This window comes from Cydia splendana, unplaced genomic scaffold (assembly GCF_910591565.1).
Source record: "Cydia splendana unplaced genomic scaffold, ilCydSple1.2 scaffold_131_ctg1, whole genome shotgun sequence".
Classification (NCBI taxonomy): Eukaryota; Metazoa; Arthropoda; class Insecta; order Lepidoptera; family Tortricidae; genus Cydia; species Cydia splendana.
In genome coordinates, this window is record NW_026946853.1 from 5373 (window position 1) to 24249 (window position 18877).

At 40.0% G+C, this 18877-nt stretch overlaps 1 protein-coding gene across 1 annotated transcript; it reads left to right on the top strand.

Annotated features, from left to right (window-relative positions):
* Window positions 1–13171: 13171 nt before the first annotated feature.
* Window positions 13172–17500, top strand: LOC134805511 (uncharacterized). Its single transcript, XM_063778803.1, has 2 exons — window positions 13172–14158; window positions 16959–17500. Exons 1-2 carry the CDS (start codon window positions 13366–13368, stop codon window positions 16970–16972), a joined length of 807 nt encoding a protein of 268 aa, XP_063634873.1. The 5' UTR covers window positions 13172–13365; the 3' UTR covers window positions 16973–17500.
* The last annotated feature ends 1377 nt before the right edge of the window (window positions 17501–18877 follow it).

An 18877-nucleotide genomic window follows, 5' to 3' on the forward strand; every position in this document is an offset into this window, starting at 1 on the left:
ATGGAGGCGCCACCTGGCGTGATAAAATGTCAGTTATGCCTCCTCATTCTATCTGTAGTGGAAAAGTAGGATATACGATTCAAAACTTGTCAAAAATCGATGAAAACCTTTTTATTTTTGACATCTGTGAGACATCATCTCAACGTAAGTGTTACTCTGAAACCACGTCAGTAGTTAGAAAACGTTATTTAGATATTAGATAGATTTATGAATAAAATTTGAACAGAATGTTTTCTTTTTTTTTAAAGCCCTCTAAGACCTCCATGGACTCATTTACTTATGACTTTTTTCAGTTAGCATTATTAAGTTAAGTTCAAGCTGCGAAGAAACCATATTTTCAATATAGAAATTATTATTCTTTATAAATGTGGTCGGACTGCAAAAACTGCCTGGCTAAGGTGAGGCCGACCAAGACATACGTCAACAGGCTTATTTTAGCTATTATAATCCGTTTGTTTCATTCTATTTTTCGATGAGGTAAATTGTAGCTCTCACGTGGTACCACAAAATTGGTCGGACACAGGAACCTGCCAACACAGGATTTGGCCGACCACTTTTTTTTTACTGTCCTCAAAGGCAGCTATTGTACCATACAAGTTTCATACGATTTTGCGATAAAAAATTTTTGATGATTTTTGTATAAATTTGGTCGGACTGCAAAAACTGCCAGGTTAAGGTGAGGCCGACCAAGACATACGTCAACAGGCTTATTTTAGCTATTATAATCCGTTTGTTTCATTCTATTTTTCGATGAGGTAAATTGTAGTTCTCACGTGGTACCACAAAATTGGTCGGACACAGGAACCTGCCAACACAGGATTTGGCCAACCACTTTTTTTTTACTGTCCTCAAAGGCAGCTATCGTACCATACAAGTTTCATACGATTTTTCGATAAAAATTTTTTGATGTTTTTTTTATAAATTTGGTCGGACTGCAAAAACTGCCAGGTTAAGGTGAGGCCGACCAAGACATACGTCAACAGGCTTATTTTAGCTATTATAATCCGTTTGTTTCATTCTATTTTTCAATGAGGTAAAATTGTAGCTCTCACGTGGTACCACAAAATTGGTCGGACACAGGAACCTGCCAACACAGGATTTGGCCGACCACTTTTTTTTTACTGTCCTCAAAGGCAGCCATCGTACCATACCAGTTTCATACGATTTTTCGATAAAAAATTTTTGATGATTTTTTTATAAATTTGGTCGGACTGCAAAAACTGCCAGGTTAAGGTGAGGCCGACCAAGACATACGTAAACAGGCTTATTTTAGCTATTATAATCCGTTTGTTTCATTCTATTTTTCGATGAGGTAAATTGTAGCTCTCACGTGACCCAATAAATCTGGTCGGACTGCAAAAACTGCCAGGCTAAGGTGAGGCCGACCACTTTTTTTTTACTGTCCTCAAGGTCAGGTATACTACCATACAAGTTTCATTCTATTTTTCGATGAGGTTTTTTTTGATGAATTTTTGTCCAACGTTTTTGCCATTTGTACAAAATCTGCCAGGTTAAGCCTAGGCCGACCAAGTGCGTTGGAAGCTACTAAATGTCAGGTACCTCTACAGGGTAGGTATATTCTATTTTTTGATGAGGTTTGTTTCATGCAGCCGGCCACCGGACTATTAGGATTTGATTTTAAAAATGTTTTTTTAAGACGCAATGTATTGCGAATTTTGTTGTTTAAAGAGCCACAAATGACGTCAATTAAGTGATTATAGCGTTCATTGAAACTAATATTTAAACTGTATGAATAAGACAAAAACTAAAGAAACATAATCTTTTGATTTTGCAAGAGACACCCGGTATAAGAAGTTAAATTTTTTGGCAACGTTTACTATGTAGCATACTATACCAAGTGTGGCCTGTAACATGAGCAAAAAATTGCTTAAAAGTAGATACAGATACACTTCCCTTTCTTCAGAAAGTGTATCTGTAACTGTAGTTATTTCGCTTTTACTGATTGATTTTTTCAAGTTTGGCCGTGCTTAACTTGCGGCTTAACTTCAAACTCGGGAAAATTTATTCGACCCTGTCAGCAAATATCTATTACGGGGGCCCATTTACACGATGCGAGAACTCGCATGCGAGTTTCATTACATTGCAGTTTTTGATCGGTCGGATGAATTGGACGTGACCAACAGTCCGCAATGTAACTAAAATCGCATGCGAGTTCGGGCGCATAAATGCCTCGATCCTGGGCTCATATTATTAGTTTTGGCTTGTCCTGTAGAGAGTGTAAAGTACTTAACACATTTGTATTAGTAGGTTTAGTAAGGAACACAAATGTATGGAACAGCATGCACTTTAGTCTCAGGCGATGCCGCTTGGCACGATTGTTCCTTAGGTCAAACAAAGTTGACCTGGCCCTGTAGCCGGGAGATCGTACCATGCAGACCCCTCAAAAAGGGGGGGGGGTGAAAGGGTCGGCTCCCCAGGTCCAATCTATGCTATATTCCTTCCTAGTCTTAGCAACTAGGGCAAGTTATATATCATTTTCGAAATAATTATTATACCTTTTAGAAAAATAACAAGTTGAAATATAATGTTTTAATAATTTTTCTATGCGTTTTTGCCCTTATTTGGGACAAATTTGTTGTTTTTATTTTTCTTCCATACAAACTTTCTCCCCCCCATTCCCCCCCCTTAAGGGTTGATTTTATAAAATTTTATTTTATCTTAAACTTAGACCTGTCGCATTTAATTGATGTTGAAAATTTCAGCTTCATATTTTCAGCGGTTTAGATTGTATGATGTCTGGAAGTAAGCAGAGTTTTGTTAGATATTATAATGTATGGGATATTATGAAATAAAATGTCTTTAGATCAAACACATGTAGATCCTAAACTACTGAACATTTTAACCTGAAAGTTTGAACATCGATTAATTACAAAAGGTATAAGTTAGTTATAAAAACAAATTTAAAAATATCAACCCTTAAGGGGGGGGGGGGAATGGGGGGGAGAAAGTTTGTATGAAAGAAAAATAAAAACAACAAATTTGTCCCAAAAAAGGGCAAAACCGCATAGAAAAATTATTTAAACTTTTAAAATGCCAAATTCAGTGTTTTAGTAAACATTTTTAATCTTTGACTTTGGGCATAGTTCCATTTGTATGGAAATCGTTACCGCCACGCTCTATAAATTATTTTTTTATTACGAAAAAATGTATAAGTGCCTACTATAAAGTGATATTTTTCTGAATAAGGAATACATGGGATACATCGTCCAATTTTTTATTGAGTGCAAATCGCCACACTGTGATTGTAACATCCAAATTGTCATAAAAAATTACATACCATTTTCATTTTTGTACAAAAATATTTTTTTTGTATGGAATGGTACAATAATTATTTCGAAAATGAATTCCCCGTCCCTTAATTATACGAAAATGATATACAACTTGCCCTAGTTGCTAGAAGGAAGGAATATAGCATAGATTGGACCTGGGGTGCCGACCCTTTCATCCCCCCCCCCCCCTTTTTGGGGGGTCTGCATGGTACGATCTCCCGGCTACCGGGGCAAATCAGCTTTGTTTGACCTAAGGAACAATCGTGCCAAGCGGCATCGCCTGAGACCAAAGTGCATGCAAAATGACCTTACTCAACCTACTAGTATTTGTCACTATGGTTTATAAAAAAACTCCTTATGTGTCTAAACTGATGCCAAATTTGACTATTTTAAATTTACTTGAAAAATACCTACATTGCAACTGGGTGATAAGCAAATTCAATCAGATTTAACTGGCCCACCGCGAAAAATCGAGAATCACAAAATCGAAGTTTGTTATCTGCGTCTCTATCGCTCCATTATGCAAGTGCGATAGAGGCAGCTGACTTCCTAATGTAGCGACAGGCCCTCCTTGTATACCCTTATTTGAGTCGAAGGCGGACCTAAATTTCAGTGATCACGTTAACTCACTCGCAGTCCGTCTCGCTCGCACCAACATAGTGTGAGCAAGAGGCAAGCGTACAGGGCAATTTTTTTTATTTATTAATATTTATTTATTCATGAACAATATGACAATTGTATTTTAATATAACTACATACTAAGTTCCTTAAATCTAGGTCCTTCTTAAATCTAAGAATTATAAAATCTAACATGCAGAACAATATCAGACGTATTTATCTAAAATAATTACTACCAACATTACGTAGACAAATTACTAAAGTAGGTCGTAAACTCCACTATAAAATAAAAGCATTCTTTCAGCAGCAGTGTTTTTAATTTATTTTTAAAGATAACAAGGCTATCGATGTTCCTCCACTCACTGGGAAGCTTGTTGTAGAGCTGTCCCCCTCTCTTCATTGGTCTCGTACTCCTTTAGACTTTTGACCAGGTCAGTGAGGAGCAGAAGGATGTACAGACACGGGACAATTAGTATTTTAAGATTTATGAAATATTCCTGGCTCGCTTTTGTATAACAAAGGCTTTATTCATGTTATACTCATAGTCTATCAAAACTCTGTCAAATTTGCTTCTAGACGATAGAACTGTGGTTATTCTAGTGCTCTAGGGAGCTGGCTACCCAGAACTGCTGAGATGCTGGGTGTCTGACCCGCATTGGCTGGGATGCTTCGCTCCGAACTTAGCATTTACTCGATTTCGAGACTATTTTCGGAGATAGTCTATCAAAACTCTGTCAAATTTCCTTCTAGAAGATAGAACTGTGGTTATTCTAGTGCACTTTGGAGCTGGCTATCCAGAACTGCTGAGATGCTGGGTGTCTGACCCGCATTGGCTGGGATGCTAGCTCAGAACTTAGCTATTTCTCGATTTCGAGACTTCGATACTATTTTCGGAGATAGTCTATCAAAACTCTGTCAAATTTCGTTCTAGAAGATAGAACTATGGTTATTCTAGTGCTCTAGGGAGCTGACTATCCAGAACTGCTGAGATGCTGGGTATCAGACTTGCATTGGCTGGGATGCTACGCTCAGAACTTAGCATTTACTCGATTTCGAGACTATTTTCGGACATAGTCTATCAAAACTCTGTCAAATTTCCTTCTAGAAGGTAGAACTGTGGTTATTCTAGTGCACGTGGGAGCTGGCTATCCAGAACTGCTGAGATGCTGGTTGTCCAAACTGGGATTTTTGCTCAAACTTAGCATTAATCAGAATTTACCTATAATTATTTTTCATGTTCGTGTCCCATACATATATGAAAAAAAGTTTTTTTACAGTTTTGACTAGAACTCATTATATATCGTCTAGAAATGTTAGTATCTTTCATTTAAATGCTATTTCGAGGCTGTGGAGTGGGTAATGGCTGGGATGCTGGAGTGTCAAAATGTGAAGTTAGCATCTCATTTTAAAATTTCATTTTTTTCGCGAAAATGAGCATAACTATTTAAAAAAACCATCTAGAACTGTAGAACTATTAGGGATGCTACTAGAACTCTCATAAAAGTTTGAGATGCTAGCACTTGATATGCTAGGTTCACACACACATATTAGGTACAGTATTTATAAAAACATATTTATATATTGAAAAAGATAGATAGATAGAAGCCTTATTGAGCTTACTGTGGGAGTTGACTTGGTCAATTTGTAAAATGGTGTCCTATCTATATATCGTTTTCAACAGACTTTTGTGCTTAAAATTAATAAATCGGCCCGTACTCCCCGTCGCAGTAATGAGTGCAGTAATTGTCGGAGTCCGTCCGTCAACAAAAAAGTTCGCCTGAATGCCAGAGGCAGGCATGCCCCGCGATCGAATATTGCAAAGTGTGGGCATCTTTCTCTTTTAGTCAAATTAAGTCGTAATTAGAGTGACAGAGATAGTTGCATGAGTCATACCAAGCTATTTCATTAGTGTTATTTTAAACGTCAAACTTCTATTAAATTATGAAATTTAAAAAAAAAACACTTGTACAGTCTGTCTGTACCATCAAAATCCCTGTCAATTTAGCTTGGTCTAACTCTCGAAGTCTTACAAACTTCGATTTTCGCGGTTAAAGCAGATCGTCGTTTACAATTTAAGGAAATTAATAAACCAGTGGCGCTGTGGCAACAGTTGTGGCAACGTCGTTCGCGGTAGACCCTCTGTAGACCTCGCGAGCATAGCTTAAAACTGAATAAAAAATGTAAGGCTACGCCTTTTAGAATAATTTGGAAAAACTAAATTAACGAAAAGTTAAATAAAAGATTGCACTCGCTTGATCAATCAAAAATACAAAATTTAAAATTTACAAAAAGTTACACTTTACTGGGGATCGAACTAGGCACCTCCATGCATCAAAGCAAGTGTTTGCAAACTGCGCCATCATAGCACTTACTTAAAGTGACGAAATTTGGCTACTTAATCTCAAGTAAAAATCGACATACAATGATATATCTAAATACCTCCTAGACGGCTTATGTACCAGCGTTACTAAATTAGTACATTTTTGACAAGCACTGTAAATATATCTCAAAAAGAAAAAAAAACTCCTATGATATTAATACGACTATTTCTTTCCGCCATTTTGAAAAAAAAATCTAATATTCGGATCGAAAAAAAACTATTTTATTTCTAGAATCTGGTCATAAAATTTGATAAGAATCGGTTGAGAATTGAACCGAGGAGAACGTCCGGACATACGATTTTGGCCCGAGATAAAACGGAGACCTTCGCAAACGCTTCGGTCAATAAAGGAGTAAAATGCGCGTTTGACTTGGACATGGACACCAAGCGAAATCAAAACATGCATTTTGTTTAGAAACAAAGCATTCATGTGTTTTGAAAGACATCGCCCTATGAGTTCTTTAATTTGTATTTTAACGTCAGGCCTACTTTAAAATAGATTACTCATTTAGATTAGGTATGTACCTAAATTCCGTAATTTAAAACTCGATTGTAATTAATAATTATTCTAAATCAAACTTCACATCATGTCTTAAAACGAAAAACAAAACTCAGGAAAAGAAACCCACACTCGTTCCGTTTTCGAATGACGTAAAACATACTAGAATCGTGGTGGCTCCATCTAGTGTCAATATTCAATATTACTTCGACAGCTTGAAATAATTGTCGTGCGCTGTTGCTCATAACGTAGTCAGTTGCAATATAATTGTGGTTTCAAATTTCGTAAATTAATGCATTGAATTCGTGTTGTTATTAATGTTTGTATTTCATTTATAACGTTTTTAATTTATGACGCTTTAAATATCTCTTAATCCATCTTAATCTGTACGATAAAAATTTCGTAATGGCCGATTATGATACACACACTATGATATCCATTTGAAAATAATTATAACGCCTTCGGGATGGGAGGGCATGCTATTACTAAGACTCCGTTGTCCGTCCGTCCGTCCGTCCGTCTGTCCAGGCTGTATCTCGTGATCTGTGATAGCTAGACAGCTGAAATTTTCACAGATGATGTATTTCTGTTGCCGCTATAACAACAAATACTATAAACAGAATAAAATAAAGATTTAAGTGGGGCTCCCATACAACAAACGCGATTTTTGACCGAAGTTAAGCAACGTCGGGCGGGGTCAGTACTTGGATGGGTGACCGTTTTTTTTGTAGGTACGCTGGCGTACACTTTAAAAAAAATCCGCACACAAGTTACGCGTCGGATCCTAACGGTTTGATATACTGAACTAACGTGAACTAACGATTATCTATCGAATCTAATTGATAGAAACCATAAAATCGGTTATGGGGCGGTAGCGTGAAGTTGACCATTAAGTGGGGCCACTTAAGTTTTTTTTTTAATACGTAATGTAGTCGGATCCTAACGATTTCACATGCTACTAACATGAACTAACGATGAACTAACGACTACATATCGATTCCAATTGATAGGAACCATAAATACAGTTTTGGAGTGGAAGACGGTGTTGGCGCTATCCCCTACTTTAAAAAAATTCGCACACAAGTTATGCGTCGGATCCTAACGATTTGATATACTGAACTAACGTGAACTAACGATGAACTAACGATATAGATATGCCATTTGCGGGCACTCGATATGGGGCGGTCAACTTCACGTGAAGTTGACCTCCCCACTTTCGTTTAAAAAAAAAAAACATCTTTTAGTCGGATCCTAACGATTTAAAATACTGAACTAACGTGAACTAACGATGAACTAACGATTCTAATTGACAGAATCCATAAAATCGGTTTTGGGGCGGTAGCGTGAAGTTGACCGCCCCACTTATGTTATTTTTTTTAAATACGTAATGTAGTCGGATCCTAACGATTTCACATGCTGAACTAACATGAACTAACGATGAACTAACGACTACATATCGATTCCAATTGATTGGAACCATAAATACAGTTTTGGAGCGGAAAGCGATGTTGGCGCTCCCCTACTTTAAAAAAAATTCGTACACAAGTTATGCGTCGGATCCTAACGATTTGATATACTGAACTAACGTGAACTAACGATGAACTAACGATATAGATATGCCATTTGCGGGCACTCGATATGGGGCGGTCAACTTCACGTGAAGTTGACCTCCCCACTTTCGTTTTAAAAAAAAAAACATCTTTTAGTCGGATCCTAACGATTTAAAATACTGAACTAACGTGAACTAACGATGAACTAACGATTCTAATTGAAAGAATCCATAAAATCGGTTTTGGGGCGGTAGCGTGAAGTTGACCGCCCCACTTATGTTATTTTTTTTAAATACGTAATGTAGTCGGATCCTAACGATTTCACATGCTGAACTAACATGAACTAACGACTACATATCGATTCCAATTGATTGGAACCATAAATACAGTTTTGGAGCGGAAGACGGTGTTGGCGCTCCCCTACTTTAAAAAAAATTCGTACACAAGTTATGCGTCGGATCCTAACGATTTGATATACTGAACTAACGTGAACTAACGATGAACTAACGATATAGATATGCCATTTGCGGGCACTCGATATGGGGCGGTCAACTTCACGTGAAGTTGACCTCCCCACTTTCGTTTTAAAAAAAAAAACATCTTTTAGTCGGATCCTAACGATTTAAAATACTGAACTAACGTGAACTAACGATGAACTAACGATTCTAATTGAAAGAATCCATAAAATCGGTTTTGGGGCGGTAGCGTGAAGTTGACCGCCCCACTTATGTTATTTTTTTTAAATACGTAATGTAGTCGGATCCTAACGATATCACATGCTGAACTAACATGAACTAACGATGAACTAACGACTACATATCGATTCCAATTGATTGGAACCATAAATACAGTTTTGGAGCGGAAAGCGATGTTGGCGATCCCCTACTTTAAAAAAAATTCGTACACAAGTTATGCGTCGGATCCTAACGATTTGATATACTGAACTAACGTGAACTAACGATGAACTAACGATATAGATATGCCATTTGCGGGCACTCGATATGGGGCGGTCAACTTCACGTGAAGTTGACCTCCCCACTTTCGTTTTTAAAAAAAAACCATCTTTTAGTCGGATCCTAACGATTTAAAATACTGAACTAACGTGAACTAACGATGAACTAACGATTCTAATTGAAAGAATCCATAAAATCGGTTTTGGGGCGGTAGCGTGAAGTTGACCGCCCCACTTATGTTATTTTTTTTAAATACGTAATGTAGTCAGATCCTAACGATTTCACATGCTGAACTAACATGAACTAACGATGAACTAACGACTACATATCGATTCCAATTGATTGGAACCATAAATACAGTTTTGGAGCGGAAGACGGTGTTGGCGCTCCCCTACTTTAAAAAAAAATTCGTACACAAGTTATGCGTCGGATCCTAACGATTTGATATACTGAACTAACGTGAACTAACGATGAACTAACGATATAGATATGCCATTTGCGGGCACTCGATATGGGGCGGTCAACTTCACGTGAAGTTGACCTCCCCACTTTCGTTTTTAAAAAAAAAACATGTTTTAGTCGGATCCTAACGATTTAAAATACTGAACTAACGTGAACTAACGATGAACTAACGATTCTAATTGAAAGAATCCATAAAATCGGTTTTGGGGCGGTAGCGTGAAGTTGACCGCCCCACTTATGTTATTTTTTTTAAATACGTAATGTAGTCGGATCCTAACGATTTCACATGCTGAACTAACATGAACTAACGATGAACTAACGACTACATATCGATTCCAATTGATTGGAACCATAAATACAGTTTTGGAGCGGAAGACGGTGTTGGCGCTCCCCTACTTTAAAAAAAATTCGTACACAAGTTATGCGTCGGATCCTAACGATTTGATATACTGAACTAACGTGAACTAACGATGAACTAACGATATAGATATGCCATTTGCGGGCACTCGATATGGGGCGGTCAACTTCACGTGAAGTTGACCTCCCCACTTTCGTTTAAAAAAAAAAAACATCTTTTAGTCGGATCCTAACGATTTAAAATACTGAACTAACGTGAACTAACGATGAACTAACGATTCTAATTGACAGAATCCATAAAATCGGTTTTGGGGCGGTAGCGTGAAGTTGACCGCCCCACTTATGTTATTTTTTTAAATACGTAATGTAGTCGGATCCTAACGATTTCACATGCTGAACTAACATGAACTAACGATGAACTAACGACTACATATCGATTCCAATTGATTGGAACCATAATTACAGTTTTGGAGCGGAAGACGGTGTTGGCGCTCCCCTACTTTAAAAAAAAATTCGTACACAAGTTATGCGTCGGATCCTAACGATTTGATATACTGAACTAACGTGAACTAACGATGAACTAACGATATAGATATGCCATTTGCGGGCACTCGATATGGGGCGGTCAACTTCACGTGAAGTTGACCTCCCCACTTTCGTTTTTAAAAAAAAACCATCTTTTAGTCGGATCCTAACGATTTAAAATACTGAACTAACGTGAACTAACGATGAACTAACGATTCTAATTGAAAGAATCCATAAAATCGGTTTTGGGGCGGTAGCGTGAAGTTGACCGCCCCACTTATGTTATTTTTTTTAAATACGTAATGTAGTCAGATCCTAACGATTTCACATGCTGAACTAACATGAACTAACGATGAACTAACGACTACATATCGATTCCAATTGATTGGAACCATAAATACAGTTTTGGAGCGGAAGACGGTGTTGGCGCTCCCCTACTTTAAAAAAAAATTCGTACACAAGTTATGCGTCGGATCCTAACGATTTGATATACTGAACTAACGTGAACTAACGATGAACTAACGATATAGATATGCCATTTGCGGGCACTCGATATGGGGCGGTCAACTTCACGTGAAGTTGACCTCCCCACTTTCGTTTTTAAAAAAAAAACATGTTTTAGTCGGATCCTAACGATTTAAAATACTGAACTAACGTGAACTAACGATGAACTAACGATTCTAATTGAAAGAATCCATAAAATCGGTTTTGGGGCGGTAGCGTGAAGTTGACCTCCCCACTTATGTTATTTTTTTTAAATACGTAATGTAGTCGGATCCTAACGATTTCACATGCTGAACTAACATTAACTAACGATGAACTAACGACTACATATCGATTCCAATTGATTGGAACCATAAATACAGTTTTGGAGCGGAAGACAGTGTTGGCGCTCCCCTACTTAAAAAAAAAATTCGTACACAAGTTTGCGTCGGATCCTAACGATTTGATATACTGAACTAACGTGAACTAACGATGAACTAACGATATAGATATGCCATTTGCGGGCACTCGATATGGGGCGGTCAACTTCACGTGAAGTTGACCGCCCCACAAAATTGAAAAAAAAAAATACTTAGAATCGGATCCTAACGATTTAATATACTGAACTAACGTGAACTAACGATTATCTATCGATTCTAATTGATAAAAACCATAAAATCGATTTTGGGGCGGTAGCGTGAAGTTGACCTCCCCACTTTTGTTTTTAAAAAAAATCGATGTTGTAGTCGGATCCTAACGATTTAATATACTGAACTAACGTGAACTAACGATGAACTAACGATATAGATATGCCATTTGCGGGCACTCGATATGGGGCGGTCAACTTCACGATCATCATCAAGACGAGTCGGATGACCAAAACAGCGTGTGCCTATGTTGCAACAAACCTGAGTTCCTTTAGGTACAGCCAGGGTTCAGCATCAGCTCTATCTTGGGTACTACTCTCCTAAGTGCTCATCGAGACGAGTCCGATGACCAAAACAGCGTGTGCTTATGTTGTATTAAACCCGAGCTCCACTAGGTACTGCCAGGGTTCAGCATCAGCTATCTGCTAGCAGCCGCCAGCAACATGCTGAGGTGAGACCATTTCGTGGCACTTTTTCTTTTTTATGTTTCTCTGTATAAGTTTTTATTTTGTGTTTGTGCTCACGAATAAAATTATTTCTATTTCTATTTCTACCTCTACCTCTACCTCTACCTCTACCTCTACCTCTACCTCTACCTCTACCTCTACCTCTACCTCTACCTCTACCTCTACCTCTACCTCTACCTCTACCTCTACCTCTACCTCTACCTCTACCTCTACCTCTACCTCTACCTCTACCTGTACCTCTACCTCTACCTCTACCTCTACCTCTACCTCTACCTCTACCTCTACCTCTACCTCTACCTCTACCTCTACCTCTACCTCTACCTCTACCTCTACCTCTACCTCTACCTCTACCTCTACCTCTACCTCTACCTCTACCTCTACCTCTACCTCTACCTCTACCTCTACCTCTACCTCTACCTCTACCTCTACCTCTACCTCTACCTCTACCTCTACCTCTACCTCTACCTCTACCTCTACCTCTACCTCTACCTCTACCTCTACCTCTACCTCTACCTCTACCTCTACCTCTACCTCTACCTCTACCTCTACCTCTACCTCTACCTCTACCTCTACCTCTACCTCTACCTCTACCTCTACCTCTACCTCTACCTCTACCTCTACCTCTACCTCTACCTCTACCTCTACCTCTACCTCTACCTCTACCTCTACCTCTACCTCTACCTCTACCTCTACCTCTACCTCTACCTCTATTTCTATTTCCACCACCACAAGAATGCATAGATTGTCGAATAGTGCGTTATCTACGACCGTCTCAAACAGGATAGATAGAGTTAGACCAAGAAAAATCTGCAGCGATTTTGATAGCCCACGCAGTGCAAGTGTTATTCTGCCGTCATAATCCCGATAATTTACAACAAACACCGATAACGAACTCTGCGAAACATGAAGTCATAAATGTCATGTGAAAAATATCGTTCTGACTTTTTGACTGTTAGATATGTATGCATGTGTGAGTGCGCGCCGCTGTGTTTGTAACCTGTTCTCGAATGCAATAAGTATAATAAATCAGTGTTAAACTAGCTCGCTTGTTTGATGGTCGTGCACCCTCCCGTAGCACCCCCTTGCGCAGATCTAACACGTGGCGACGTTCGGACTCGCGTTTAAAATATAATTATGGCCACGGGAGCAACGTTTGGCGTTCTGTCGACCTTTGATCACACTTCGCAGGACTGGGTCAGCTATAAATCTCGGCTAAGTCAGTGGTTTATTGCCAACGACATAAATGAGCAAACCGATAAGTCCGCGGTCAAGCGAAGAGCGATCTTATTAAGTGCATTAAGCGAATCGTCGTTTAAGTTAGCTAGTGACCTGGCATTGCCCAGTAAGGTGGAAGAATTGGAGTACGTAAAATTAATCAAAATCCTCGACGATCACTTCACTCCAAAGCGACTCGGCTTCGCGGAGAAGTCTACCTTCTATTCGGCAACGCAACGGCCAGGTGAAAGTCACACTCAGTGGGCAGCCAGGATTAGAGGATTGGCGGCACATTGCGGATTTAAGAATTTGGAAGAAGCTTTGCTGGATAAATTTATCATGGGCATGGTGGCGGGACACGAAAAGGATAAGCTGTTCGCACAGAATCAACTGGAGCTGACCCTGGCCAAGGCTATCGACTTGGCAGAGAGCGTACGGTGCGCGCGCCGCGCCACCGCCGCGCAGGCTCCGGGGGCGAGCGCAACGGGCGCCGGCGCTGACGCGGCGGCAGCGGGCCCGGACTCCGTGTTCAACATCTCCAAAAAAGAAAAGTGCAATGTTTGCGGGTTTACCAATCATAAATCTAATCAATGCGGCTACAAAAACTATAAGTGCAAAAAATGTAATAGAAAAGGACATTTGCGTAAGATGTGCACGTTCAAGGACACAGTGAAATTCGTCGAAGAAGGGTATGAGGACGAAGGAGACGACGGTAAGCAATTTTACAATATTCGGTGCGTAAAGGGCAAGCCCATGACGGAGCGGGTCCGGATCGGTGATCTGTTTTTGGAGTTCGAAATAGATAGTGGGGCAGCGGTAAGCGTTATTACCAAAAGTTTTTATAATTCCCATTTTAAAGAATTGCCATTGTCGAACCCAAGCAAAAAATTATATAATTATTCGCTCCAGGTTATTACAACGTTAGGTGTCATTACTGTACCTATTTCGTATAACGAAGAAACCCATTTGATATCCATATATGTGGTTAGGAAAGGGGGGCCGCCTATTCTTGGCAGGAATTTTATTCGCGAATTTAACTTGGAGCTGGCGCCGGCGAACCGCGCCGTGCACGGTGTGAACGCCGTAACCGCGCCGCCCGGGCACACCGAGCAACATTGTGACGAAAACATTATTGATGAATTGTCTTTAAAGTTCCCGCAGGTCTTTTCAGGCAATCTAGGGAAATTTAATAAGTATACCGTCGATTTGCACCTAAAACCGGACGCTAAGCCGATCTTCTTCAAAGCTAGACAGGTGCCTTATGCTTTAAAGGAAAAGATAGATAACGAGTTAGATAGGTTAATTGGGTTAGGTATTTTAGAACCCATTCAACACTCAGACTATGCGTCACCGATAGTACCAGCTTTGAAGAAAGACGGTAGCATAAGGTTATGTGCCGACTACTCCGTCACTATTAATAAACAGTTATTAATAGATCAATATCCTTTGCCTTCGGTTAACGATTTGTTATCTAAACTACACGGAGGCGTCCAATTTAGTAAGATTGACTTATCTATGGCGTACAATCAATTCGTCCTTGGGGAAAAATCGCAAAATCTGACATGTATTAACACACACCGGGGGTTATTTAAATATACCAGGTTAGTTTTCGGGTTAGCGTGTGCACCGGCTATATTCCAGCGCGCTATGGAGTGTGTACTTGCAGGAATAGATGGAATATTTTTTTTATTAGATGATATTTTAATTACGGGCACAAATAAAACTCAGCATAAAGAAAGGTTAACCGCGGTGTTGCAGCGTTTAGAAGACGCACAGTTAACTGTACAGATGAGCAAGTGCGAATTCTTCAAGGACGAAGTTGCTTATCTAGGTCACGTCATAGATAAACACGGGGTAAGGAAATCGCCGGATAAGGTTAAGGCTATTTTAGAGGCGCCTAAACCCTTGAACGTAGCTCAGCTACAATCTTTCTTGGGTCTAGCCAATTATTACCGAAATTTTGTACCGTCGGCATCCTCAATTTTAAGCCCATTGTACGATTTATTAAAAAAGGATACAAAATGGGACTGGACTTCTATCCACGATAACGCGTTTAATAAGGTAAAAACTATTCTTGCCTCTGATAGTACTTTAGCCCATTTTGACCCTAACGCTACTTTAATTTTGACAGTAGACGCGTCACCAGTGGGCTTGGGGTCCATTCTTTCACAACTGGGTTCCGACGGAGTGGAAAGACCCATATCTTACGCTTCCCGAACGCTTACGTCAGCAGAAAAAAAGTATGCGCAAATTCAGAAGGAAGCCACTGCCATTATTTTTGGAATTAGGCAGTTCCACCAGTACTTGTATGGTCGGTCAATTCCATTTGTGTTGCGAACGGACCACAAGCCACTACTCTCAATATTTGGTCCGCATAAAGGCATCCCCGAAATATCCGCTAACAGACTGCAACGCTATGCGATATTTTTATCAGCCTATAATTATACTATTGAGTATATAAGTAGTAAACAAAATAGTGTTGATTATCTATCGCGAGCGTGCCTTCCGACGCGGACGGTGGCAGGGGCGGGGGAAGCAGGGGAGGCGGGGCAGGCCGAGACTGAGGAATGTGAGTTAAGAACCGCTTACGTCAATTTTGTAGTTGAGGGTAGCTTGCCCGTGACGCTGGCCGACCTGCAGCGCGAAACTGGCCGCGATAAGGTACTTAGCACGGTCAAGCATTACGTTATGAATGGGTGGCCTAGGAAGACAAATGATAAAGAATTAAAACCATATTATTATTGTCGATCACAGTTATCGTATGAAAATGGATGTTTAATGCGAGGGCATAAGATTGTCATTCCTTCGTCATTAAGGGTTGGTATTTGTAATGAATTACACAGCTCTCACTTCGGCATAGTGAAGATGAAAGCCGAGGCGCGTAAGAGACTGTGGTTCCCTGGCGTAGACGCCGCGCTGGAGCGGCTGGCGGGCGCCGCTGGCGAGCTGGCCGGTGCCCCCGCACCCATTTTACCGACTTCATATTGATTTTTTGGGGCCGTTCAATAATCACGTTTACCTAGTTGTTGTTGACGCGTATAGCAAATGGGTTGAATGTTACAATATGGTTTCGTCGTACGGGTCGAAAGCGGTTATTGAACGGTTATGTGATTTCATGTCACGATTTGGCATACCTCACACCCTTGTGAGCGACAATGGCACTTCTTTTACTTCGCAAGACTTTAAATTGTTTTGCGCCGTTAACGGTATAAAACATGTGTTATCTCCTGTTTACCATCCATCGAGTAATGGGCAAGCGGAGTCTTTTGTTAAAATAGTAAAAAAGGGCCTTAAAGGTATTATATTAAGCAGTCAAAATAATAAACTTATACAGGGAAAAATATGCAAATTTTTATTTGACTATAGGAACTCCAAAAACAGTACCACGGGTAAATCACCCGCCGAGTTAGTAGGTATACGGCCGGGAGTTACGAACGAGGCTAGATTTGATTAATCCGTTCGCACCGTCTCCTTCGTCCACAGACCTCATTGAAAATGTGGAACAACACCAGTCCTTACAGGCTAAATATTATAAAGGAGTTCAGCGACCCAATTTTAAAATTAATGATAACGTGTGGTTAACTAAATACACAAACAATAGTAATAAAAAAATCACTTGGATGGAAGGTATCGTAAAAAAACAGCTTGGGAAAGTGATGTACCAAATTTATATACCACAACTGGACTGCGAGGTGACCAGACACATTGACCAACTAAGAGCTCATCCATTCCCCATACATAGCGATAACTCGCAGTGGGATCCCGACGTTGTGCCGGACATACCGTCGTCGTCGTCTGAAGCCGTCGCGCTGGCCGCTACTGTCGCGCCCGCGACCACGAGCTTTTGCGCTGCACCGCCTGCTGCTGCCGAGCAGTCACCATCACAGCCAGAAGAGGGAGAGAGACTGGATGTAACTGCCAGATCAGTAGACCCAGACCCGGCCCAGACCGGAGGTCCGACAACGCCAACTGTCGACTACGTCGCTAGGCGACGACAGGCGATCAGCCCTCAGTTCGCCACTCCCTCGCAAGTGCACTCTGGTTACGACACCGAGTGAATTAGTTTTAGGTTAAGATCATTGTAATAGTATTAAGGTATATTTCTAGCTATAAGTGGGAGGGATGTTAGATATGTATGCATGTGTGAGTGCGCGCCGCTGTGTTTGTAACCTGTTCTCGAATGCAATAAGTATAATAAATCAGTGTTAAACTAGCTCGCTTGTTTGATGGTCGTGCACCCTCCCGTAGCACCCCCTTGCGCAGATCTAACAGTTAGGCTACAGGGCAAACCCTTAACCCGATCGTCTTTGTTTTAGGCTCAAATTGTAGCTGTTTAAATTGTCCAGAGCCGTTTTTCTCAAATTTTTGATATCATTTTTCGTTTCCAAATTATCGAGCACCAAAATCAAAAATTCGGAAAAAAATTAATTTTATTTTCACTATTTCGACCATAACTTTTTTGGTTTTTGACTTTCTCGAATAATTATTTTTGCACCTTACAGCTCTCGTGATTATGCGTCTTTTGAGCCTATTTTTTAATATCATATCTTCACAACTTTCCGAGATATAAGGGGATCGCACTTTTTCGTGAAATCGGACCCTATACTGGAGCGAACGAAAAGACATTTCCAATGACCAATAACTTCCTAACAAAGCATAATATTTTACTCCCTGACCAATTTGGATTTCATAAAGGATTAAATAGAGAGTTGGCGGGTTTTGAATTTATTAAATACGTGACTGAAAAGATTAATAATAAATCTCCGTCATCATCATCATTTCAGCCTATATACGTCCCACTGCTGGGCACAGGCCTCCTCTCATGCGCGAGAGGGCTTGGGCTATAGTCCCCACGCTAGCCCAATGCGGATTGGGGAATCTCCGATCATGTCAATTTTCCTTGACATGACAAAAGCTTTTGACTTAGTCTATCATGCAAAACTTCTCAATAAATTAGATGCCTATGGAATTAGGGGCCAGGCAAATGATTGGATTAAATCTTACTTAACCAATAGAAAGCAGTGTTCACAAATCAGTAAATTTGTTGAAACTGAAAACCAAATTCGTTAGCGCCCGTAAACTTGGCGTGTGAGTGACGTTTTTGTTTATAATGTAAAGCGTTTAAAGGGTTAAGGTTTCGAACACACACGGTAAATGCTCTCATCGCGAATAAGGCAAATCCTTGCTGTTGTGCGTGCATTCATCTGCTTCTCTGAAGGGTCTGGCGAATTAGCCTCCATTGTGCAAACGCCCCATAGCCCGAGATCGGTACCGTAAAACGGGGTGAACAGAAATCGCGGGGTGAATAGAGAAATATTGAACTTTTTCTTTCAAGTTGTTATATTTAAAAAAGTACATCTCTAAAATTAGATTTTTTGGAATGCGTATAAAGTAGGCTATATATTCTCTACATTGATACCAAAAGAACTTA